Source organism: Genypterus blacodes, unplaced genomic scaffold (assembly GCF_046128005.1).
Source record: "Genypterus blacodes isolate CSIRO-AG114 ecotype Tasmania unplaced genomic scaffold, CSIRO-AGI_Gbla_v1 ptg000024l_1, whole genome shotgun sequence".
NCBI classification, from domain to species: domain Eukaryota; kingdom Metazoa; phylum Chordata; class Actinopteri; order Ophidiiformes; family Ophidiidae; genus Genypterus; species Genypterus blacodes.
In genome coordinates, this window is record NW_027466837.1 from 1,233,670 (window position 1) to 1,258,857 (window position 25,188).

A 25,188-nucleotide genomic window follows, 5' to 3' on the forward strand; every position below is an offset into this window, starting at 1 on the left:
TCATATTCCGACAGTGGAAAGACAGTGGCGTGCCATTCATCCGCCCGTACGCACTGCTGGGGTTCTGTCCCCTGTGCTTTACAGAGGACGGCCTTGTCCCTGTGGTATGTCGTCCTGGAATCCTCCAGCATGACCTGCCGCCCCGCTGTCCAGTTTGGGACATAACTGAGCTGAGCGATACCAGCGTCTCTAGTCACCCATGCAAAGGCCCGGCTAGGTCACAGCAGGCTTTGTGCTTGATGCCTGGGGCGGTGCCAGATAGATGGGAGCATTGTTCTCAAGTCTACTGTGAGATTGTTTTAAATACATAATGGAGAAGACAAAGGCAGGGACAAAAAGGGAATTTCCCCAAACATGAGCAGAGCTAATTTAGTCACAGTTTAGCAATTTGAAGTTTATAAGTTTTTACTATTTATTTAATTTGAATTTCTTCAAATTAATTCAAGGTTTTGATGAATGTTCAAAACTTCTTTGGCAGGTTAGATTGTTTGGGAGGGAAGGGAGGCAGTGGCTCAGTGGGTAGTGCTTCCGCTTGGGAACCGGAGGGTCGCCGGTTCGAGCCCCTGCCGAGGTGCCCCTGAGCAAGGTACCGAACCCTCAAATGCTCCCCCCTCTGCGAAGGGTGGTAATGTAATGTAAGTCGCTTTGGATAAACGCGTCTGCCAAATGATCGTAATGTAATGTAATGTAATTTGACAGCTTGAAGCAAAACATGTTGTCTGCTCTGTCAGTTATTTACATCTTGCCACTTGTCTAGATTAGGCTGTGGTTCCCAGGGTCAGGGGTCATGTATAGATTAGGCAGAAATAGCGTGGGTCTTAGGTGTCTTAGACTCTGGTGTCACACCGCTGCTGTAGTGTCAGGATCAACTGTCAAGCTGTTTACGTTCAACACAAGGCTCTGTCATCAGACTGAGACTCTGGAAAACGTAATATTTAACTGAACTAACTGGTGGATCTCTTCACCGATCTGAAGTGAGTTTCTATGCAAACCCTGGCTGGACTTGTCTGCTGAAACCTCACAATACAACATTCCCCGGCACTCAGGCCAGTTGTAATTGGAGTCCTCTTTTCATTCAGTCCCTTACCAAAAAACAGCCCGATCCATTCCCTCATAAAAGAGGTCCTTGGCTGCTTAGCAACAGTGAATGCCAACTCGTCCTGGCAGCCGTGGCCACTCCCCCTGCAGTGGGCTCGGCATGGATAAGGTGACACATGTTGCTTTCTTCCCCCTGTAAACTTGGGAGTGGAGCGTTACATCGGGCAGAGTCCTCGGCTGGAGCCAGAGATGAAGCCTGATTACAAAGATCTGGACTGAGAGACTGCTGGTGGACTTAGGAGCCCTACTGGACCAAGCCACTGTGTCTCAGGGAGGGGGCGATAAAAACAGAATGTAATGCCTGCACGAGGCCAGCCTCATTCAGGCTCTTGTGTTACTGCTGCACGGTTGATTCAGAACACGAGCAGGGAGGAGGTTAGTGTCTGACTGCAGCCGACACACACACACACCGCTGCCTGCCTGCCTGCCTGCCTGCCTGCCTGCCCAGTCGGCTGGATTTAGGGCCGTGGACAGAGAGCAGTAATGGGATTGTCTCAGAAGGTAAAGTGAGTCGGATGAACCTGGGCCAAACCTGAGTGATCGCCAGGCAACACAGCTGCTGTTGGAAGCATTTGTGAAGAAGTGAATGGAGGCGCGAGGAGGACATATTAGGAAGTTGGTAAATATTAAGTTGTTAAATACTCGGTGTGAAGGAAACATGTAGGGGCTGGTGTTTAAAGTAAAGTTAGTTACGTATTCCTCAGTGTTCCATAGATTTCCCTGGCTCTCTGTGTTGTGCTGCTCTCACTTCATTTTGCCCTTAAGAAAGCCCAGCTACTAAAATCACTGCCATCAGCTGTTAGTTTACTTGGAAAGATAGGGCAGTGTAGAGAGGAGGCTCCTGCCCAGGTCCAATGTGCACAGTGCTTTGCCTACATGCTTTATTAGACTCCAATTATGTAAACAGTGACGTGCTTTGTTGCTGCTGTTAAGCAAACATTATTCATCTTTCCAGATTTTAACTACTGTTATCATTCTCAGTTTGGTTTGGCCGGCACAGCAGCATACAAATGGTTAAACAGAACAATCATTGACACTTTTATTGAACATGTATTTACCCTGTGTTCAGATGATTATTATGTATTAAGTCAACGAGCCAGTAAAGTGTTTTTGTAGAGGCTGCATGATTACTGTGATCAGCATGCTAACAGATGTTTGGACGAGAGGAGAAACCACTCAGCCTAATTACAGTCCTGTTCAATTTACAGCACAGCATGCAGCTCTGCAGCTCTGCAGCTCTGCCTCATCCAGGCCTCCACTGACTGCAGGTGTCTCTGAGCAGAATATTGATGTTTAGGCCAAGCTATTGCATTACATCACTCACTTTAGGAGTCTAGAGTCTCATAATGAATACATGCATGCACATCTCTCACATATCTGCACCCAAACTGTTCAGCTGGTTGATAATGAGCCTCATTATGAACTGAACCCCACTGTACCACACATTCTACTTCAGTTATCTTTCTTCTGTTTGGTCCAGGAGCTAGCTGAGGTTTCTGGAGTGTTAATGTTTCTTGGGAAAGACGCACAGCCTCCCTGCTCCGGCCCCTCCCTCCTCCACTCACACACTCCCTCTCTCATTGAATCTGACACAAGTGCAGCAAACCCTGACTAACTTTCCTTCGAACAATCTGAGATTTATGACTATAAGACTCAGCACCAAGGAGGTCACAGTGCGATTACAACTCAAGCAAAGGGAACTGGAGGATTCCTCAAAGTTACAAATGACTCCAGCTGTAGTAGAAGACTCCAGGTCACCATGCCAGCACACAGGAACATTATTGTTGATGAATCTTCCTTTCTACCTTTCTTCTTTCTTGCTTTCTTGTGCCACACTGGTGCTTTTGTTGTAGCTGGCAGTCTGAGCCGGCCAGTCAGCATTAGTAAGCTTAAACAAACACAACAGCTCTACGCTCTGATACAGTTTCGACCCCTCTGGCATTTACCTCTCATTCCAAAGGCCCGAGGGTTTATTCCCTGAGCAGAAACACAGCTTTACATTAGGAGAGTAACTCTTCCCCCCCATCCCACCATCCTCGCATTACCACAAGACATTATTCAACCGGCTTTTATGAGTCCCTGATAGAGCAGGAACTGCAGCAGGAGTGTTTCAGCTCTGTCTTTGCAGCACTGGAAAGTTGTGTCCACATTATGCCACCAGAAAATAAAGAGATACGTCAACAACCTTTGTGTTTCCTTCCTTTATATCTCGCCTCGCACAGCACAGGCAGGAGGTGATGTGGTTCAGCTGCTCTACACTATAACCACACACACACACACACACACACACACACACACACACACACACACACACACACACACACACACACACACACACACACACACACACACACACACACACACACACACACACGAGCTCAATGACTTTTGAATTTTTTATTGAACCGAGTCATTAATAATTTGTGGAGTATCCGGCTTCTGTTACAGTCGGTCACTATGCAGACTCAGAACCTCAGCTCAGCCTGAGCTTTGGTCCGGTCCTGTGCAGGCTTTGAGCCCATGATTATTGCCGTGTCCTGGTCACCTCTGGTGTAAACAACAGGTTATCAAATATTAACCTGATGTCACAACGTAAATGAGCAATTATTCCATTTATTTAAATCAGCCTGTTTGGATTAATGAAGTCTGGCTTAGCAAAAGGACTTGAGCAGGGAAATAGTTTGCCTTTCCTATCAAAGGCATCTTCCAGTAACGTCAAAGCTCTGAGCTCTTGTTTACATGCTGCAGGTTCTATATTTATCCTGTTGCTTACAGATATAGAAATTGTAAACGCGACACTGCAGCCAACAAGCAGTTAATTTATCCTCTGGAGTTCCTGGAGACTCTGAGGGAGTGTGTGTATAATATTTACCCTTTACTCTTCACAGATCCTGGAGACTGATGGGCATACTGGATGGATTGCAGTCCTCATCGAGCCAGAGGTGTGTGTGAGAACATAACCTTCACCAGTGGACGTACGTTTCTATCACAAGATCATAATGTCCAGTGAGACGTTTAACCTGCCTGTTGGGGACGCCGTGAACACAACTGTGACTTTGCCGTATAGAGGCATGCAGCTGACCCTCTCCTCTGAGAGTCAATACAGCCCCTCATCATCATCCTCCTCCCCAGGGGCCTCTTCATCCCATTCCCCCAGAAGTATCAGTGATCTGAGTGACAGGGACACCAGCAGCACCCCTAACATGCTGGATAACCACTACAACTCTAACCTACCTACGGACGAGGTGTTTTCTGGTGAAAGCATGAACATGAACCAGACGTTTATTGCCACACCCGGTAACGGCAGTGAGACCTTCTGGAATGAAAACTTCAATGTGGTGACGAGCAGCCAGGAGACGGGATCAGAGTCCCAGAGTGTCACCGGTCCTACTGAGGCAGCAGATAGTCCACCGGTGTCTCCAGGCTCCACAGGGACACACAGCCAGAAACACTCAAGTAAGCAAGACTCCACTGAGACTGACTGCTGCTCCCTGAGCTCTGGAGAGATGGTGATAAGGAGCAACAGCTTCTGTTTGGAGGACCAGTCACTGCTGGTTTACTCGTCGATGGAGGACTCGTTCATGTCTCCAGCTGCAGGAGCCCCATCCCTGCTTTCTGAAGTCAACCTGCCTGATATCTGTGAAGGGCTTCAAGAGCAAAAAGCTATAGAGGGAGCGGTGGAGAAGAGGGAGCCTGCAGGCCTGGGCATGACGTTCATCCAGGCAGAAGACTGGGAGCTCCCTACTGAGGAGAACGAGGCGGCAACATCCAGTCCTTCTGTTCTGCCGATTGAGAATGAAAGGGCTCTTTTGTGGACTTTTATGTGTGAAACATCTACAGATGGTGAAGCGAGGGCTCAGCTGGCATCAAACAGCAGTGCTGAGGCTGTGACGCTGCCCCGTATCACTGAAGCCATCTCACCGGAGCCAGACAAGACTGTGTTCGGTGCTTTCAACATGCTGGAGGCTGTCAACAATATCCAGACTTCCACCCCGGTGCAGATCATGGGGAACCACATGCTGGGCCTGCCGTCCCTGTCAGAGTCTCCGTGCACGGAGAACACCAGCAGCCCGGCGAGCCGCTCTGCTAAACAGCAGCAGAGCTCTGTGACGGCAAAACAGCGTCAGAGCGCCGGACCGGCCTCTTCAGCCAACAGAGTCAGGAAAATGGAAATTAAGAAGTTTCCCAAGTCGGACTTCAGCGGTGTCAAATCTAAAGTCATGACGAGACTAACGCCTCACAAAGCATCACACATGAATACACACACTAAACCCACTCAGGCAACCAGGAGGCCACCCATCAATATGAGCCATGCTAGGGTGAATAGCAACACTGTTCCTTCTTCTAGTGCTAAGATGGTGACTGGTGCCCAGAGGGGAGCAAACACTGGAGCTGCTGCTTCTTCTTCTTCTCCTCTTCGTGTAACGTTAACACAGTCGTCTGAGCCTGATCTCCCTGCTGCCTCTGCCTCTCCTGCCCTCCCTCCCTCTCAGGATAACAGAGAGGGTAAGAGTGGCTCATCGCTGCCCGACCACCTCTCTGCCCCACGTGAACACTCTCCGTCGGCGCAGTGCAGTGAAGCCGAGCCGGCCGCTTCGAGCCAAGCAGCCACCCCCTCAGTGCAGCATGCTGTCAACCAGACCTTCTGCTTCTCACCCTCCGAGAAGAGCCCCGCTAGAGCCGCTCCTAAAGCTGTCAAACGAACTCCAAAGAGAGGATTATCCAACGATGCCGGAGCTCAGTCCGGCTCTGCTTTGAGTCAGGCCAAGACTCCGGCTATCAAGATGCGGCTCCGCTGCTCCTCCGAGGGTTCATCAGCTTCTTACAGGTCCACCAAGGAGAAAAGTCCGGCTAGTTGCTCATCTAGTTTCACCGTTTCCAAAGCTGACACCCACATGGCCCAGAACAGACCAGGGTCCATGAACTGCTCTGCCAAGAATAAACAGAGCAAGCAGGCTGAGGCCTCAAAGGGAGATGCAGAGAAATCCACCAGAGGGGTCCGGAAGATCAGTCTGGTGGTGAGTAGATGACACACACACACACACACACACACACACACACACACACACACACACACACACACACACACACACACACACACACACACACACACACACACACACACACACACACACTTAATATGTACATACAACTTTCTAAATGAGAGATGGCAGTGGTCTGCTGTTTTTCCTGAGTCAAACTTGTTGTTGCAGGAGGAGCCCTCCAACACAACAACAGGAGCCACGTGTGATGAGAGACAGAGCAGAGTAAGAGGACACGCCTCCCCTAAAGCTGCCAGAGGAGCCCCTCCCCCCCACACCCCCCGGGCAGCATCTCTGTCACTCAGGATGAGGCAGGGGAAGGAGGAGTGCAGCACCCCCAGAGCCACAGCTGCCACTCAGCTCAAGCAGAGGAGCACCACAGGTACGACCACAGTAAATACACATCACTATAATGGCTTATTATCCACAGTTAAAGTTGTATTTGCATGACGAGCTCGCTCAAACCTCCACGTTACTGCCAGATCAGATGAACCTGGCTGCATCAAAGCAGTCTGCCCACCAGAGGGCAGCCTTAAGCAGCTGTGTTAAAGCTCCTGTCCCCCTCCTGAGCTCATCCTGTGTTCCACTGGGGCAGAGTTGGATAGATGTCGTCCCTGGCTTCTTGAAGATAAACAGTCCACTTCCTCTGCCCTGGTGCACCTTGTTCTGGTGAAGGAGGGGGCACTCTTCCTCTCAGGGGAAGACAGCTGTGCTAATGGAAAAAGCAGGGGAAGGAAAGGGAGGTTTGGAGGGAACCACTACTGTTAAAGTTAGAACACAATGTTTGACACAAGCGCTGAATACAGGGGGAAAAGCAGAAGCCCCCTCATGCACAGGAATACCTTTATTTGATGCCTGAACGTTTTCTGTTCTAGCTTTGATAAACATGTTAGCTGTAGTCCGCAAGATAGGTAAGTTTGGACTGTTTAATGTTTTATACACGTGAGAAACGGTTCAGGTGTCGATGCAGAACCTTTACAGCAAACCTGGAGTCGTTGCTCTCGGATGCATTTCTCTAAAACCTTGCATGAAAGTCCTCTTGTTGTTATAGTAACGGCTTTATTAGGGCTGTTATGGCTCGGGGCAAACCTGTCTGGCAGCTCTGAGGACGTTACTCTACTGCCATTAGTGCATCACTGAGTACTTATCCTTAAAAACAGGTTAATGTGATTACTTTCTGCTACATTGCCTCTCAGCCAGCCAGAGGACGCAGGCCAGAGAGGAGCCGACCCTCGGAGCTCCCCCGCTCAGAGCCAAGATTAAACTCCAGGTGAATGGATCCAGACCCCCTTCCACTCCCAGCCGCCCCGCTCCTACGGGCCCCGCTTCCACCCCTCTGTCCAGACTGCCACGCAGGAACCAGGGCTCGTCCGCCAGCCTGGAGGGCACCGGGGGCACGCAGGGTGAGAGACGAACAAGGGGTCGAGTTGTGTTCAGTAAAGCATATTTGCAATGTCAATAAGTAATTACACATATTTTAAGCAGTTTTCCTTTTCTAGACTCTGGCTATTTTTAAATGGTTTAAGCACACATCTGGGCATGGTGTGTGTGTGTGTGTAGGGGGGGGGAGGCTGCTGGTTGACCTGATGACCCACTTTAGGGGGCTGGGCTGAGCCTGGATGCAGATCTCCCTCTGGGCAAATCTCTCCCTTAGATGTAATAACCCCCACATCTGCCTAGAAGCAATCGTCTTCCTCTATTCAGATTGTTTTGTTTTTGTATTTTAAACCTCTGATCTTCCAAATCTAATGCTGTTTTGGTAAATGAGTTGTGGGCGCTATGAGTGATGGCAGCTGAATCTCACCCTGTGTGGCTTCTGTGCTACACAGAGAAGTGTGTGTGTGATGGTATTCCTCTCACTGTTGTGTGAGAAGTGAAGGAGCTCTGTTGGACAATGAGCCTTTTTCCTCCCAGCATCTTCAGCAGCACTCAGGTCTGTGATTGGCTGCCAGGATCTATTTTCCAGACTGGGGACCCCCCTCGTGTGGTTGCCAAGGCAACGGGTTCTGTTCCAGTCTAGTTCACTTAAAGGGTTGCCCAGACGAGTGCCAGAGCAGACGTATACCACAACTGACGTGTTTCCAGGTGGATCTGAGGCCCGGAGCTCCTTTTCCCTCTTTCCCTCTGCCGTCGTTTCAAACCCATGGCTGGATACACGGGGCTCCGCAGCTGCACTCGCACTGATTTTTCTCTATCTCTTGCTTTCACCAACTCCTCTCTGCTGGCACAAAGCAGTGCCGGCGCAAACTGTGACCTCACCCTCCTGACTTGTCTGCTCGTTGGATCGTATCGCTTCTGTGTCGTCCCTTTGTTAGCCGCTCTTAATGGCAGAGATAGAAAACGCCTGTGGAGACGTGAGTGCCTGTCCATCTGAACGGCCTGAGGAGGAAGTCTGGAGTTTATCTCAGAGAATAACGTCTACTGAATAGGATTTATTTCATTATAATTGGTTTCTAAATGAGATCTTGCTTGTGAATCCTGCCTGTTGTCTGAAGTTCCTTTGTTAATCCAAATACTACCTGGTCATCAATATGCGCATAACTTTGATAAGTTTTTGTCCGATTTTAAGGGTTAATCATGATGTTTATTCTGTGCAGCAGCGACTGGAGGAGCTGCATACAGGTCAGCTCAACTGAAAAGTGTTGTACTGAAAGCAAGACTGATCACAACCCCTGGGAGGAACACTGGAACAAGTAAGAGGACACACACACATAGACACAAACAGACACACACACAGAGCCTCTCACTGCATATAGCTTTTGTTTCGTATTCGTCTTAATTACAATCACTTCAGAGTAACTTTTCATTTTGTTTCCTCCACAAATTCCCCCTGTGAAGTTTATCAGTGTGACATCATGATGGTCCTCTGAAGTCCTGATTGGAAGTGATTGACGTCTCTCAACACACACACACACACGTAAACGATGGGATTGTTATTTGCTAATGTCGTCTAAAGGACAACATGTGCCTCTTAATTCAATCACATTAGGTAAACAGTGTCCCTGATAGAGCCCCTCCTATATAAGCCCCCGTGCTGCAGCAGGGAGGAAAGATCAGTCAGTACTTGCTTTTACATCATGGGTCAGTGTAACTCTGGCTTCTTGTCTCACCTGGATGTTTTGGCCATCACAGCTTTGGCCACAGCCTGCAAGCCTGCCGCCGCCGCCGCTATCAGCCATGGCTCTGCAGGTTCTACACTCAGTCCTCTGAAACGGGCCGCCGCTTCCAGACTGAGATACCTCACCTCTTCTGCTCCTGGTAAGACTTCTCTCGTGCTGTTGTGTTGTGTTTAGGTAGACTGTAGTCCTCATGTTGTCCCTTGATGTTTCCTGTTGTGTCTTTGTGCTTTTCCTCCTCCCGCTCATGTGTTTCCTGTAAACTTAATAGCACTTAGATGTGATATGGACCCTGTTTGATCGGCCGTTAATTGCTCTTTGTGTTGACATGTGCTACAAAGATCTTATTTGGTCTTTTCTCCTTTTTTCATCCTGGCTACAAAATCCTTTGTGATACACACAGAGACAATCTGCCAACAATGCTGACAGGATCTCAAGCTTTTCGTCAGGGAACAATTATTGTAATCAAAGTCAAATGTCTGCATCTGTTGTCCTCTAAATTCACTATCTTGCTCCTTTCATCTGCCTTTCATCATTGCTGTGCAGTCCAGTTTGCAATTATGGTGAAAATGTGTGGAAAACCCTGCAGTAAATAACATCTAACATGATATTGAGCCAAATGTTTCATAGTAACCACAGCTTTAATAGTTGATTTTCCACAGAGCTCAGCCAGCCAAGCTTATTTTTCCAGCTCAGTTTATGAAACAAGCCTCTTATTCCTTAATGTCGTCTCAGTAGGTACACAGCATGGATGTGTATGTACAGTATATATGATGTGTGTTGCCGTAGTAGTGTGAAGTGGAGACAGAGTGTTGTCAGGTGAGGTCGCAGGCTTTAAGCGGTGTTGCTGTGAGCGATCCATCATCTGCTGCCGTCCCTCTGCTGGTGACACGAGGAAAGATGGAGCAGAGTAAATGAAAGGAAGAGTGGAGGCCCAGATTAAATTCCTATTGGCTGCTGTTTACGCTGCGGTCCACTCCCCCTCCCGGCTCTGCCCACCCCCTCCCCCTCCCCTCTCCTCTCCTGTGAGCATCCTGGCTCTGCTACAGCACCGCCATCATCATGCTTAGAGATGCTGCTCTGCTGCGAGAGCATTAGCGTCTGACGGCTGGCTGCAGGATCGCTCCACAGACGGGATTAAGGATTCCCCCACCTTCACCGCCCCCACCCATCACATCAGGCAGGCTGCTCTACAAACTACCAAACGGTCTTTTTGAGCGCCTCTGTCTCTGCGAGCGTTCCCAGCTGGGTGTGAGGTGTGGAGTTGGTAAACCTGCCATGCTGAACGGGAGGCCTTCACTTTCTTCAAGCTTCTCCCAGCGCTCTAACGCTCTCTACTGCTTTTTATTGATTTATTGTTTTTCTCCTCGTTAGCGCCCTGAGGTGAGATACACAGAGGAGCACACGGGCATGTTGTTCATCTCCGGCATCCAGCTTTCTACCTTTGGATCTCTGCCTTGTTTTTGAGTAATTCCTGCTTTAGAAGCGTTGCGTTTGTCTCATTTTTGGAGCGATGCTATGGTCTCCGAAGCTCTCCCTGTCCAACATCCACGTGCGCCTGACAGCCAAGGGTTTACTCCGAAACCTGCAGCTGCTCTCAGGATGCAGGAAGAACACGGTGGTTTTCCATGCAGGTCTGTCAATTATTCCACTATTCCACATTGCTTCTTATTGTCCTTAGCGGTGTGTGTCTGTAGTATTCATGCACTCTGCTGTTTACCTCTCAGGCTGAGCTGTTGGCCGCTTCTTCAATCTATTTTTAGCGCGGCTATTTACTGGGCGAAGCAGAAGAGGTTCATCTTTCATTTTACCTACGTTGGTCACCAAGATCTTTGACCCTGGTCAGACATGTATCCTCAAATATTCCTCAGGTCTCCTCGGCTATCAGGGCTGGATTCTGAATCACTCAGAAGCCAGAGGGTTAACGGTGTTTCATTGGCTGCAACACTCATATTGACACTTCATGGTCTCTTGCTTTAGCTGTGAGTGTGTGTGTGTTACCTTTAGTGTGACAGCACTTTGTTCCTGTTTCAGCCTGAGATGTTTCCAGGTTATTTTAATGCCTGATCTCCATGAGCAACGACACGGGAACCTGGTTTCTTTAGTTGAATGTTGAGGTTGGAATATCTGCTGATGGGGCTTAGATTATAGAAATGACTGCTCTCACATTATTGACATAAAGAATAATGCGTAACATTGTAATCTATAGATCTCGGCTTTAGAATACAAACAAGACCCTTCAGGGTTCAGTCAACACTGAGTTATTGTGTATTTTTGTATCATCCATCAAAACAAGTGCCTGATTGTGATGGATCTCCCCACAGCCTCATCAGTGCTGTGGTGTGATGTCTCCTCACACCAGCAGAGTGCCATCACTTCACTCAATCGCTCTCTGTGTGCGATTCTTCACCACTTCAGCCACCGCGCTGTCATCTGAGCCTGAGGAGTGTGAACTGAACTGTCAACTATTTTAATGACAAGCTTGATTTGTAAAGAAGGTGGTGGTCTCAAAGAGGACAGGAAGTACTGAATAACACCTAAACTCATTCACCTCAGGACTCTTCTTAATTATTTATCTAAGTGAAGCATAAATAATTCAGATGAGGAAGAAATCTGTTGCATTAGGTCTTTACAGGTATGCAGTCACTGTGTGTGAAGCTTATGATCATCTACAGCTGATTCAGTGAAATGAACCGGGCTGTTTCTCACTATCTGGCAAATGATGGAAACATTCTTCAGCTTCATGAAATTACAAATTTATATTCGTACAAATTATGTTCACACTTGAATAATTAAAATAACTAGTTTCTCAGGTTCCCCTTGTAGCTTGGTGTTGTGATCATGTTTGACATTTGCATGCTTCACTCTGATTGGCTGAGCCCCGTGTAGCAGCAGGCTGACGTCTCATCTCACAGTGCTGCTCTGCTCTGCTCTGCTGTGCTGTGCGTGCGTGCGTGCGTGCGTGCGTGCGTGCGTGCGTGCGTGCGTGCGTGCGTGCGGGTGGGTGTGTGTGTGTGTGGAGGGTTGGACTGTCTGGACTCTTGCTTCTCATAACCAGCAGAGGGCGCCACAACACAAAGAAATCATTGCACTGCAGCCAAAATGACTGAGCAGCCTGGATCAACTGATTTGAGTTTGACCTCAGGATGCAGTTTAACCCTTTCCTGGTCCTTTCTGATCCGTGTCCAATATCAAAACAAGCAGCAGAGCCGTCCTCGTTCCTTCTGAATTGGGCCAAACAGCTTCTGTATGCCCTCCAGTAACAACATAATCATTTGTTTGTCTAAAAGGTGGCTCCTGCGTGTGACACTGAACAGTTTACCTTGGCAGTGCGACGCTGAGAGAGTAGCTTTGAGGTGAAGAGCACATCCAGCTGCAGCGTCCTGCAAATTAGAGCTAAAGTCTAAGGCAAGAGGGTGGAACATGACGTGTACATGTGTGTTCTTCTGCTTCAGATCTGCAGTACGAGCTTGCTCTTACTACTACATGTTGTTTATCTGAGAGTCGCTCAGTTTAGCCCAGTAACACGTCCCACTATTACACACTGATTGTCATGTTATTCTAAGATGTTATGATGTTCTGGCTTAGGTCTAAATTTAACTCGGTGGAGCCGAGGATGTAAATATAAAGGCTTCAGGGAGGAGGGGAGGAGGGAGGGGGGGGGGCTGCTCAGCTATGCAGTGTTGAGTGAATGAGTTTCCCCCACAGGCTCCTGCTGCTATATTCCACTCATTAAAGTTGGTATTCCTGACATGCGAGCTGCTCTCACTGCCAGGTTATGTAACAGCACAGCCTCCTCATAGTGGAAGTGTGTGTGTGTGTGTGAGTCCAACACGTTCCCTGCAGGTGTCCTCTGTCTCTGATAAGCTCTTAGGGAGGGAAACCAAAACAAACCCCTAACATCTCCCTGGTGAACCTGTTGGTCTCTTGCTCCTCTCGCCTCTCACTTCACTCTTCTTCTTCATTAGCAGGAGTGATGGGAGCTATTATATGAGGGCTGTCATATTTATAAAGCTGATGTAAATCTAAGCTACACTAGCAAAGCCCTGCTAAAATAAGCCGTCCTTGGTGACCAGCGTGTGGCGAGCAGCAGATTGAATCAGGATGTCCATGCGGAGCAGGATCTGTTCTTATGTTTTGTCCGTCGGAGCTCTGTGAACGATCGTCCTCAACAGAAGCATCCTGCAGTCGTGTCGGACCCCGGCTGGAGCTTAGGGGGCGGATGGGGGCAGGATGATGATCAGTGTTGTCACGACGCTCAACGCATGTTCTTTTACAGTGGACAAGAGCAAACCAAAGGCCGGCTCACGACAGCAGCAGAACCAGAACCAGCAGGCGTCCCACCCCAACCAGCGCAATGGACCCCCAGATCTGGTACCGGCAGGCGTCACCGAGGACTACCAGGCCGAGTGCAGGAGGACAAACCAGAGCCTCCAGCTGCTCAGGGGACTCCTGGGTGCCAGTCACACCAGATTTGAGGGCCTCACCATTGTCCTGCAGCAAACCCTGGCTGAGGTAAGACCACTTCCTTGACATTATTATTAGAATGAAGAAGAAATGAGTAAGACTATTATCTCTTCAGGTTTAGTCTTTGTTTGTGTTTGTTGTCAGTGCTTGCTGATAGAATCTGAACTCTTTTGAGGTGAAGCATCTGATCTGATCATCTTGAATCAGATCAGTTGATTTGATCAGAAGGTCCCTGATCCTGATGGCTCAGCACACCGGACTGAGCCAATGGGGTTAGAACAGGAAGGAGCAGGACTAAGATCCACTGGGTCAAGGGTGAAATGTCTGAAAGAATATTTGGCACAGATTTAGTAGATTTCTTCTTCTTCTTCTTTTTCTTTCGAATGCTCATCTTGTAATTCTACAGTCAGAGTTGCATCCTGTCCCATGATGCAATGCAGAGCAGCGTTTCCTTCTTTACTGAAGTTACAGTTTCATGTTCTCTCTCTGTGTGTGTGTGTGTGTGTGTGTGTGTGTGTGTGTGAGCAGTCACACACACAGAGAACATGAAACCTCCAACACAACACCAACATGTTGTCGTCCTCTGAGCAGCTGCAGCTTCTACAGAAAGGGAAACGCTGCTCAGATCTTTTTGAGTCATGGCTTAGATTTATTTAATTCTTCACCACTTTTGTAAGTAGGATGAATAATTGAACATGTGCCGTCCTGCTGCTGCTCCCAGAAACGAGCCAACCTGATCTCCTGTCATGCCTGAGCTCACACCCTTTAACTCGGTGCTCTTCATCATGCGTCTCCAGATCCTGTGATATTTAATTTGGCTGTATTGAAGTTTCTGTTTGTTCTTGGTTCTGTTTTGATCGCGGCGGCGCCTCATGCTTTGCTTCCAGGAGTTTGTATCCTCTGGGATAATTCTCCCCACAGAGCGTTTCAAACGGACTTTTATCAGTCTGTGTTCCACTTAGATGTTACCACAGCAACGTCTCAGAAGCCAAACAGGAGCATCAGTTCAGTCTAGATTGGATCGATGCTTCTGCTAAACATTTTATGTCTAAATGTCTCTGCACCGCTAAAAGCTTAACTCTGTAATAACTGAGTCACACAGACCTATAGGGAGATTTAACACAGAAACACAGTCTACAAGACCAATATTGTAATTCCAGTTTTGTTTTGGGAATAGGGAGTCAGAGTTGGGGGACCTCATCAGCACTCACGCAGGTGTGGGGTGTGAAGTCCTGTCCTTCGTCTCCAGGCTGAATGTTCCCCCACCTGTCAGACTCACAGCTCACTGAGATAACAGAAGAATTCAGCTGTGACTGATTGAGTGACAAGATAAAGTAAGAACCACAGATAAGACAAACAATGATCCAGGGTTCATTTAGATAAGAGGAACACCACAGCAGTCAGTGTTCTAACTTTAAACCTCTAAGATCCTGAAACACAACCTCATTTGTTTAACTTAATACAGAATAACAGAAACCATGTCTCCATGCTCCGTGTGTGTGTGTGTGTGTGTGTGTGTGTGTGTGTGTGTGTGTGTGTGTGTGTGTGTGTGTGTGTGTGTGTGTGTGTGTGTGTGTGTGTGTGTGTGTGTGTGTGTGTGTGTGTGTGTGTGTGTGTGTGTGTGTGTGTGTGTGTGTGTGTGTGTGTGTGTGGGGTCACTCACAGGTTGTGTAATGGTTGTGTTTCACTGTCAGATGCAGTGTGATATGGCAGCAGACATCACGTCTGCCAGCCTTTACCTCCAGATGCCACTGGGACCCTGCCACCAATTTCTTTGAAAGGGCCGGCCTCCTCCTCCTTATCTGAACATAGCTGCCACACCAAACAGAGCGGCAGGCCAAATCTACAGCGCTCACATGAAGGACACTGTGCAGACGTGCTTCTTTATCCAGTTGTTGTTGGATAAACCATCTGTCCTGCCAAGCACATAGACAGAGATGGAATCCAGGTGCTGGGCATGCTTTCTGTCTTTCCCATGCCAGCTGTCCATCCTCTCCATACTGTCCATATAACTTCTATATAACTGACTCTAGCTTAGTTCACTTGGCTGAGAGCTCTTCTTTCTGCTCCACAGTCTTCTCTATTAGAGCTCTGACGTGTTTCTAGTTAAGCCTGAGATCTAAACTAAAATCATTCTTTGAAAGCTGAAGACATTTCTCTGAATGTTTTCATGTGTAACTCTACTATATTTAAAAACATATCAAGCTATAAATATTATGTTCGCTCTGCCAAAGGGCTTTATAAACTGTTCAGATTACTGAACACACACACACACACACGCCGGGCTGTGAGTCAAACATGTGAGTGGAGGTCACACACTGTTTAGGTGGCCGGGTTGTGAAACTGATTACATCAGCAGATATAAAAACAGAAGAGGTTTGTTCCTCTCTGATGGAGAAGCAGCTGCCTCACTCAGCCTCCACCCACTGACGCAATCACTGCTATCTACTACACACACACACACACACACACACACACACACACACACACACACACACACACACACACACACACACACACACACACACACACACACACACACACACACACACACACACACACACACACACACACACACACACACACACACACCCTGACTGCAGTATAAAGATCATTTAGATTCAAAAGGAGCCACTCGTCGCGATTGTCTCTTTGGTGCATTAATGGTCTGCTCCTCTAAAGTTTGCTCAAAGTGCACAGCAGTGGAATCTGGTAGCCACTCACAAGACCAAGAATAGGAGGCAGGACGCTGCCAGCAGATCGTGAGAATGTCCCAGCTGTTGACTTGATATGGTTATGAACAGCAGCATGAGCTAAGTTAGGACCACACACTCTTCCTTATCGTCTTGTTTAGATAAGAGTGTGTGAGCGCTGGACCCCGATTGCCTCGTAGCTTTCTACTTGAAGGGTAAATGTTAAGGCACACAATCATTCCAGAATAAGCAGAAGCAGACGGCGAGCTCGTAAAGCTCCACATGTATTCAGTCTTTCCAGGAAACTAGAACCTGATCTATAACCGATCAATCCACTCCATTGATTTTGCTCCATCATCAAGTGTTACTCTACCCTTGACATGGTTTCATCTGTGTGTACATCAGGGACATGTAGACTCTTAGCTGAGCTCCTGTTCTTAGGTTTGATCTCCTGAGTAAGAAGATGAGACAAACATGGAGGAGGAAGAGGAACATGTTTATATTCATGTATGAGTTTAGGGCTTAGGGTAAAACTCTCTACACTCAGATCATAATCATTTATTATGTTTCAGGTCTTACTGAACTGCCTTCATGTTTACATTATAGCTCCTAATGTAAACATCTGCAGGTCTGAACATGAATGGGTCTCTATAGAGTTTGATATAAAGATAGTTGGTCTGAATCCTGCATACTGCTCTATATTCTTTGTTATGAAATGTCTACATCTCATATAAGTCAAACTGTAGTGAAACCGTGGCAACCTCAGCTGTCTCAGTGCTGACACAGCTGATGAGCAGTGTTACTGGGATCAACTGGAACTGTAATCACACTGCAGGTGCTTCAGTCATCCAGTGATGTCATTCTTCATGAGGCTGAACCTGGAAGTCTGACCTGTCACAATGTTGTCTCATCCTTCTCCTATAATGGAGTGATTCCACCCAGGCAGCCTGTAGCTGCTCTGCAGAGAGGAGCAGCACAGAGCAGCAGGAGCCAGGCAGTGATTTAATGAAGGGTCGGGGGTCGGGGGGGGGGGGGGTGGGGGGGGTGGTAATGAAGCCTGCATGTTCTCCCCCAGGGGACGGTGGCTGCTCGCTCTGAGTCCTGCTCCGTCAGCCTGATGTGGAGCAGCTCTGCAGGATTTATGTGTTTGCTGCTCTGTGCTGTCTTAAAGTGACCTCAGCCGGGTGGTGAGGAGGCGGAGCTTCAGCACGCTGGGGCCGCCCCCCCCCTTTGGTTTTTTTAGACGGGATACAGTCGGCGCTCTGCATTCACTCAGCGCTCTGCCAATGAAGCTGCCGTCTCAGTCCTGCCTCAGATGTAGTCCAGGCAGTCTAGGAGGAAGTGCCTGGAGGCGGTGCGTCCACCTGGACCGCTGTCTGTCCTGGACTACTGGGTCTCTGTAGCCGGGGTAGGGGGGGGGGGACACTCCAGCACCCAGACTCTAGGCTGAGGCTGGATCATGGGCTGCTCTGGCAGCAGAGCGTGCCTGGGTGCTTCCTGCGCTGCTACACACAGGGTAACTGGCTTTTCTATTGTTCTACTTTAACACTGAGATATGGATGCAGGTGGAGTCAACAGGAGCACGAGTGAGACGTATTTACTGTAAACGTATGAGTGAACGTGTCCCTGAGCCGGTGTGTGTGTGTGTGTGTGTGTGTGTGTGTGTGTGTGTGTGTGATGACTTGGCTGTTTGGCAGATGAAGCCGGCTGTGTGCTGCAGTGTTGAGTTCATCAGCTTCTTTATTTAGAGTGTGTGTGTGGAAGGTTCAAGGCTGCAGACAGGTACACACACAGTTTTTGGATATTTTCTGCGTCATTTGGGAGTCGAGCTGAGGCACTGCAGCTGCCCACCCCACACACACACACACACACACACACACACACTGCAAACCTGAATCAGACACAGGGAAACAGAGGAGAGAGAGCTGAAGAGGAGGGAAGCTTCTTTTGAGCTTGACTGCAGATGAATCTTCAGTCTTAAATGCTGAGTGTTGATCTAAGGAGCCTGAGCTCCTGCAGGCTCTGCTCGTGTGTTTACATCTGACAAACACACTATCTGCTGAGTGTGTTCTTAAGATGTTAGCTGTCTGGGTGTTTCGACAGCAGAGGAGGATATTCAGATCAGTGCTGTCATCTCACTTAACTCTTTATTAACTTTGACTCTTTAACATTAGGAGCTGTTTTAAGGTGATGATGATGTTAAAGGTTAAACTCACTGCGGTGCTTTGTGTCCTCAGCGTGATGAAGCCAAGAAGAGGTGCAGAGAGCTGTCCCAGGAGCTGGTCAACCTGCGAGGAGAGCTGGGTACGTCAGGTCACCTTGGTCACACACTCACTGTGGCTGTGGTTATAACACACAGACACACACACACAGACACACACACACAGACACACACACAGATAAACACTCCTTATCCAGTGTTGTTGGTTTTAAATGATGAATCCAGGACCTGTTGGTGTCAGGGTGTGTCAGGATGATGCTGATGATGTTTGGTGCTCTGAGATGTTTGATACTGAGTGCTGGAGCTCATGTTGCACACAGGAGTCTCCATGATACACCACACACACACTTACAGGCTTCACAGCACATCTGGACACGTGACTCAAACCTAAACATAGATAGAGATGTCCTCTGCAGACGTGACAGTGACTGTTCACTGATACCAGCATCCTCTGAAACAGGCATCAGGTTCAGGTCCACAGGACAGAACGCTGTGTGGTCGGGCCAGGTCGGACTGTTTTTGACGACGCTCTTGTATCACGTGTTCTGGTCGTGTTCAGGTCCGGTTCCAGCTCTGTGCTCTTCCTCCTCTTGTTTAACGGCGGTGCTCCCTCCTCCCTACTGACCTTAAAAGTCTCATTGCCACGTTGGTTTATTGGTCCTCTAATAAAATGGAGTCATTCCAGTCCCCAGGGAGTGGCAGATTAACCTCTGACCCCACACAGGAGGCCCCGCCCCCCTCGTCCATGGAATGCCACACCACCCGGGGCCTCAGACAAACGACCCACGCCTTTATGTCTGCACTAATGTGGGGTGACGCTGTGTGTGGAGTCACGTGCTCCTATGAACACACACAGCAGCAGGGTTGAGGCTCCGCCCCCTCCACCAAGCCTCGCACTCAGCAGTGCCGCAGCCTCGGGACTGGAGCCCATGACTGCACTTAAAGCATAAATATTGTGGAGCTCAAAGCCTTTAAACACATTCTTCCCATCATGCAGCGAGAGCCAGGGTGACCCCAGACGACCCTGTGTGTTGTTTACATGCAGAGCCAGCGTGGAGGTCCAGAAGGTTCCTCCTCTCACCGCTTCATTGTTTCCCTCTGCGTCGCTTCCCCATCAGAGCCCGTCTGCCTCCCTGCTATGATCTCACTCCTCCTCCTCCTCCTCCTCCTCCATCATGTATTCATCCTAGTCCTACAGCGTTGTTAGGGACGGAGCCAAGCGCGTGATGGACGGCCTCTCTGCTGTCGCTCCTCACTGTGTAAATCACCAGAACATCTAACAACACGTCTGCATCCTGTGTAAGCCTTCCAAACCATCATCATCTCCCCTGACCGGCGGCCAACATGGAGCTATAAGGCTGGACGTCATGTGGATGTGGTCTCTCTCTCTCTCTCTCTCTCTCTCTCTCTCTCTCTCTCTCTCTCTCTCTCTCTCTCTCTCTCTCTCTCTGTCTCTCTGTCTCTCTCTGTCTCTCTCTGTCTCTCTCTGTCTCTGTCTCTCTCTCTCCTGAGCTGTGAGGTGTTTCTGCTGGGTGGATTTGGCTCAGAGGCTCACATGACCAGATCTCTCTTACACATGGTTGTGGAATGCGGGGCTCCATTTGTTGGGCTCCTCGTGCCAGATCCTGATAGATAGAGTAGATGGATCCCTGTGTTAGTCTGGCGTCGGCTGCTGGACCCTGCTGCCCTTATTCCACTCTGGTCCCGGCGCCTCTGCTGCCTCCAGCCTCGGCCTGTAAGATCTGCAGGAACGCATTCAGCAGTCTGGGGTTCCGTTTACATCCCGGCTGAGTCTGAGTGGCTCATTAGGCTCAGGACTCCTCTCCTCTCTGCTGCCCTGTGAGGAAACCTAATCTGCTGCACATGTTAGAGCAGAGCCACATCTGGATTCACCATCGACACCCACTGGTTAAGTTTTTAGCCACATAGAGTCCTGGTCTCTAAATGCTTGTACTTCATCATAATCATGTATCTGAGGCCAGAGCTCTCAGAGGAAACGTGCTGCTGAACGCTGTTTCTTGTTCTGCACAGCTGTGGCTTCCATCATTCCCTGGACCAATCAGGACTCATGCTACATCTACACTGCAGACGCCTCATAGAGTCTCTGTCCCCCACTCAGCAGCAGAAACATAAACATGTGATGACAGAACCAGAACCTGAGACAGAACCAGAACCTGAGACAGAACCAGAACCTGAGACAGAACCAGAACCATCACAGCTTTGATACCAAACTCAAGATAATGGGAAAGATTTGTTAGCATAGCTCCACGTGTCCATAAATAAGCTTAGAAATAAGCACATGCTGTAACGTGTGTGTGTGTGTGAGGCTCCGCCCCAATTCAAAGTCAGAGTTTCCATCCATGGCTGAAGAACATTTACAGGGTTAAGCTTCAGGAGGAGAGGGGAGAAGAACAGAAGCTCCAACATGGACCATCAACTAAGCTTCAGGAGGAGAGGGGAGAGAAACAGAAGCTCCAACATGACCATCGACTCACACACACACACACACACACACACACACACACACACACACACACACACACACACACACACACACACACTGCTCAAACTACCACAGGGTCATCAATCCCACGGTCTCATGTTGTTGCAGTTTGCTCCGTTCACTCGTCTGAGCGTCTGGAGAAGGAGAAGGATGAGCTGCGTGCGGCCTTGGAGGAGGCGCTGCAGGAGCTCCAGGATCAGCACCAGAGCGACCTGGCTGAGCTGGAGCAGAGGCTGCAGACCTTCTACCAGGACGAGTGGGACAAAGTCCACGTCAAGTACCAGGAGGAGGCCGACAAGTGCAAGACCCTCATGGAGCAGCAGGTGGGACCCCCGTCCTAACGTTTACACACCAGCAGAGGGCGTATGAGTCTCTGTCACTCTGGAGTTATTATGGGATTGTTTCCAGCCTGATTGACAGCAGTGACCTGACGTGACCTCACATCATGTTGACCCTGTGTGTGTGTTTCCTTGTTGAAGATGGCGGAGCTTCAGATCAGTCATGAGACCATGAAGCTGGAGCTGGAGGTCCGGCACACAGAGCAGCTCCAGAGCATCAGACTGCAGCACCAGGACTCGCTCGAAGGTGAGTGCAACACACACACACACACACACACACACACACACACACACACACACACACACACACACACACACACAGGAGCAGTCACTTTAAGCCACGCCCCCTCTCTGAAGATGATGTATCTGTTTGTTTGCATCATGGTTTGCTTTGCTCCTCTTCATCAGAGATGAAGAACGTTCACAGCCAGGAGCTGGAGTCTCTGGACCTGAGTCTGAAGGACACAGAGGCGGCCTTATCTGTAAGCTTGGATCTCTGTCGCTCTGCTTTAAAGAGATTCTCACACACGGACGATCTGACGCAGTGAGGTGATGATGGAGTGTGTCCTCTGATCTGTCTGCAGGGTCAGATCGAGGAGCTGACGGAGGAGAACAGCGCTCTGAGCGAGAAGCTGACGGCGGTGGAGAGCAGGAGGAAGGAGCTGGCAGAGAGGAGTCAGGTAGTCTCACCTCACACACACACAAACACACACACACGTCCTGGTGTCAGAGCTGCTGGACAGGAAGAAGCTGTTACACACAGAGAAGCACCACAACAAACACACACAACGCTCACGCAGGACTATTTATAGATCATTTATTCACACAGCAGAGCGCCGTACATGCATACCTCTGTAATGACCTCTATGATGGGTTCAACTCTTCGTCCCCCTCCCCTCCTCTTCCTCCTCCTCCTCAAAGCATGGAGCAGATTCTTAATTCTCCCTGAAGCACTGCAGTGCCGTTCGGCCTGTGGCTCCTAATCAGTGCTGAGTGTTCGCAGCGTCATGGAGACGAGTCCCATCACTCGATACCGCCTGAGCTATAAATAGAGAAACAATGAGAGCGAGCTGCAGACTCAGAGGAGCGCCAACCTCTGTTTCCCCGCCACACACGGATCGCCTAGACGTCCAGTTTGAACACAGAGCACACACAGCTCAGACGTGTTTGTTTACATGTTTACATGGATGAATCCCTGTGTGATGCACGGCGCCCTCTGTTGTCTGCTGCTGGATTTATGAGCGTCTCGACATTTATGAGTCCAGCAGAAACTCCAGCTGTGAGTCAGGCGCTCGGGTTTAGACGTCTGGACATCTTGACACAATTTTCTTTTCTGGCCCAGAAGGACGCGCAGACGCTCTACCTAGAGCAGGAGCTGGAGAGCCTGAAGGTGGTGCTGGACATCAAGAACAAGCAGCTGCACCAACAGGAGAAGAAGCTGATGGAGATAGACAAACTGGTGAGAGCTTGAAGAGGAGGAGGAGGAGGAGGATGATGTCTGTGCTGTGAGGTTTGGAGCCTAACTTGATTCTTAATCCTGACGTTTCAGACGGAGAAAAGCGTGAAGTTAGATGAGAGCCTGAAGAAGGTGCAGCAGGAGAACGAACACCTGAAGGCTCGCATGGAGAGACACGCTGCAATGTCCAGGTGAGGAGGAGAGACCAGGGCTCTACAGTGACTCTGCTGCCTGTGACCTTCAGGTTTGACCTCTGATACAGGATCAGAGATCTATAGATCTGCTCTCACGGAGGGGAATCATCTCTGACACTGATGCACTCACACACTGCAGCTGTTTGTCCTGACTCCATTAGAGGCTGAAGGGGAACACAGGAGTGTGTTAGTGACGTTTACAGAGAGATATGATTCTATTTGTGTCAGTTATAATGTAAGAATGAGCAAACAGGATGTTCTGTAAAAGCCCATTTACTCCTTTATGTACCAACATCTGATCATCAGAGGCATTAGAGGCTTTCCTGTGTGTTCCTGTGTGTTGTGTGGTTGTGTCTCCTGTGTGGTTGAGCTTCTCTGACGTCTCCTCTGTGCCTGGTCTCCACAGGCAGCTGTCCACTGAGCAGGCTGTGCTGCAGGATTCCCTCCACAAGGAGTCCAAGGTCAACAAGCGTCTGTCCATGGAGAACGAGGAGCTGATGTGGAAGCTCCACAACGGCGACCTGTGCAGCCCGCGCAAGGTGTCGCCCACCTCGCCCTCGCACTCCTTCAACCTCCAGTCCCCTCGCACCTCCGCCCTCTTCTCCAGCCCGCCCGTCTCGCCCAGATAACGCCGGCCCTCTGCTTCCAGGAAGCAGGCGTTCCTCCTTCACACAGAGTCGTCCCTCTGGAATAAAGAGCCGTGTTTGTTTCTCCTGTCGCTTAGCAACGCAACACCCTTTGCCTCGGCTCCTCCAGGACCGGATGAACTCTCACAATTTGCTGTACAGACTTTAGAGATTGTAAAAGAAAAAGACTTTGTTGCACACGAGCACTTAAAGAGCGAGGCGTCCTCGCTCCTTCGCCTTCTTTCATTCTGCCGACGGGGAAAAGGGAAAAAACTCAGGACTTCTTTGTGATCAGACACTTATTTCTGTTCTTCACTGTTGGCATTGGCTTGTAACGTCTGAATGCTGGACACACACACTCACACACACACGCGTGCGCTTGCGTGCGTGCGTGCGTGCGTGTGTGTGTGTGTGTGTGTGCTCAGATGTGGCCCAGCAGTCTAAAAGAGGGTTTGTTGTTTGTGTTTGCTCCTCTTCCTCTTCCTCTTCGTCCTTACTCTGCACCGTCCCTCTGATCACCGTATGCATGTTGACATTTTTCTAAAGGTTTCTTTGTTTTAAAGGGGGCGGGGCTTGTTTTAACTCATCTGGGTTGACAGGTTATGTGTTTGGTAACTATAATCTGTGGCTCGCTCACGTTTGTACTTCCTGTTTGTTGGACAGAGGGACCAAACCAAGACGTCTGCATGCGTTTGGACGTCTTGGCCTTCAGCCCCTGACTCAACCCTCCTCACACAGCTTTAAAGGTTCGGGGTCTTTGGCAAAGAATTAGAAGAGAGGAAGGCTTTGGATGTCCACTTAGAGACGTCTCCAGTATTTGACTGTCGGGTGTTTGGATTCTGTTTGAAATATGCAATGAATAAAGTATTGTTTTAAATATTTGTGTGTGTGTGTGTGTGTGTGTGTGTGTGTGTGTGTGTGTGTGTGTGTGTGTGTGTGTGTGTGTGTGTGTGTGTGTGTGTGTGTGTGTGTGTGTGTGTGTGTGTGTGTGTGTGTGTGTGTGTGTGTGTGTGTGTGTGTGTGTGTGTGTGTGGCTTCCCTCTAAGGGCCTAATAAGGGAGTTAGAGCTTTACTTTACACGTTAAGACTTTTCTACATTTTCCACTATTTCATCTCTTTGGCTTGAGTGGACTTTAAGTCTTAAGTGCCTGTGAGTCAGAGCTGGTTGGTTAATTCCCCTTCCATGTTGTCTTGAAGCACAAACACTCAAACATCCCAGAGAAACCGTTCTCCAAAATAACAAGCAGAAAGTGTAGAGCTAAGTTTCTTATTGTGAAAGGTGGAAAACGCAGCAAGTGGATCTGAGCCTCTTCTCTGGGCTGCAGAGCACATTCCACATACGGAGTGTGTTAGGACCTCAGCCTGGCAGCGTCTCTTCCTCCCGCACGGCCAGGATCGCTCTGTGATGGCCGCCGTCCTCCTCTCTTCTTCTGC

General features: G+C 49.1%; 1 protein-coding gene across 5 annotated transcripts; it reads left to right on the top strand.

Annotated features, from left to right (window-relative positions):
• Window positions 1-1,258: 1,258 nt before the first annotated feature.
• Window positions 1,259-24,623, top strand: mtus1a (microtubule associated tumor suppressor 1a). 5 transcript variants are annotated; one of them, XM_076143471.1, is made up of 15 exons: window positions 1,259-1,717; window positions 3,987-6,116; window positions 6,312-6,522; window positions 7,337-7,543; window positions 8,738-8,833; window positions 9,273-9,398; window positions 13,536-13,771; window positions 18,654-18,720; window positions 21,249-21,463; window positions 21,620-21,725; window positions 21,887-21,960; window positions 22,063-22,158; window positions 22,821-22,937; window positions 23,028-23,125; window positions 23,535-24,623. In XM_076143471.1, exons 2-15 carry the CDS (start codon window positions 4,098-4,100, stop codon window positions 23,755-23,757), a joined length of 3,891 nt encoding a protein of 1,296 aa, XP_075999586.1. In that variant the 5' UTR covers window positions 1,259-1,717; window positions 3,987-4,097; the 3' UTR covers window positions 23,758-24,623. The 5 variants fall into 5 exon arrangements, with proteins under 5 accessions (XP_075999586.1, XP_075999587.1, XP_075999588.1 ...); XM_076143472.1 differs by lacking the exons at window positions 1,259-1,717; window positions 3,987-6,116; window positions 6,312-6,522 and adding an exon at window positions 6,950-7,051; XM_076143473.1 differs by lacking the exons at window positions 1,259-1,717; window positions 3,987-6,116; window positions 6,312-6,522; ... (1 more) ...; window positions 8,738-8,833; window positions 9,273-9,398 and adding an exon at window positions 10,613-10,890.
• Window positions 24,624-25,188: the final 565 nt, after the last annotated feature.

Coding starts and splice junctions, on each gene's coding strand:
- mtus1a (XM_076143471.1), top strand. CDS start 4,098: ATGTCCAGTGAGACGTTTAACCTGCCTGTTGGGGACGCCGTGAACACA. Junction 13,772..18,653: donor TGCAGCAAACCCTGGCTGAG/GTAAGACCACTT, acceptor TTGTGTCCTCAG/CGTGATGAAGCCAAGAAGAG. Junction 21,726..21,886: donor GCACCAGGACTCGCTCGAAG/GTGAGTGCAACA, acceptor CCTCTTCATCAG/AGATGAAGAACGTTCACAGC.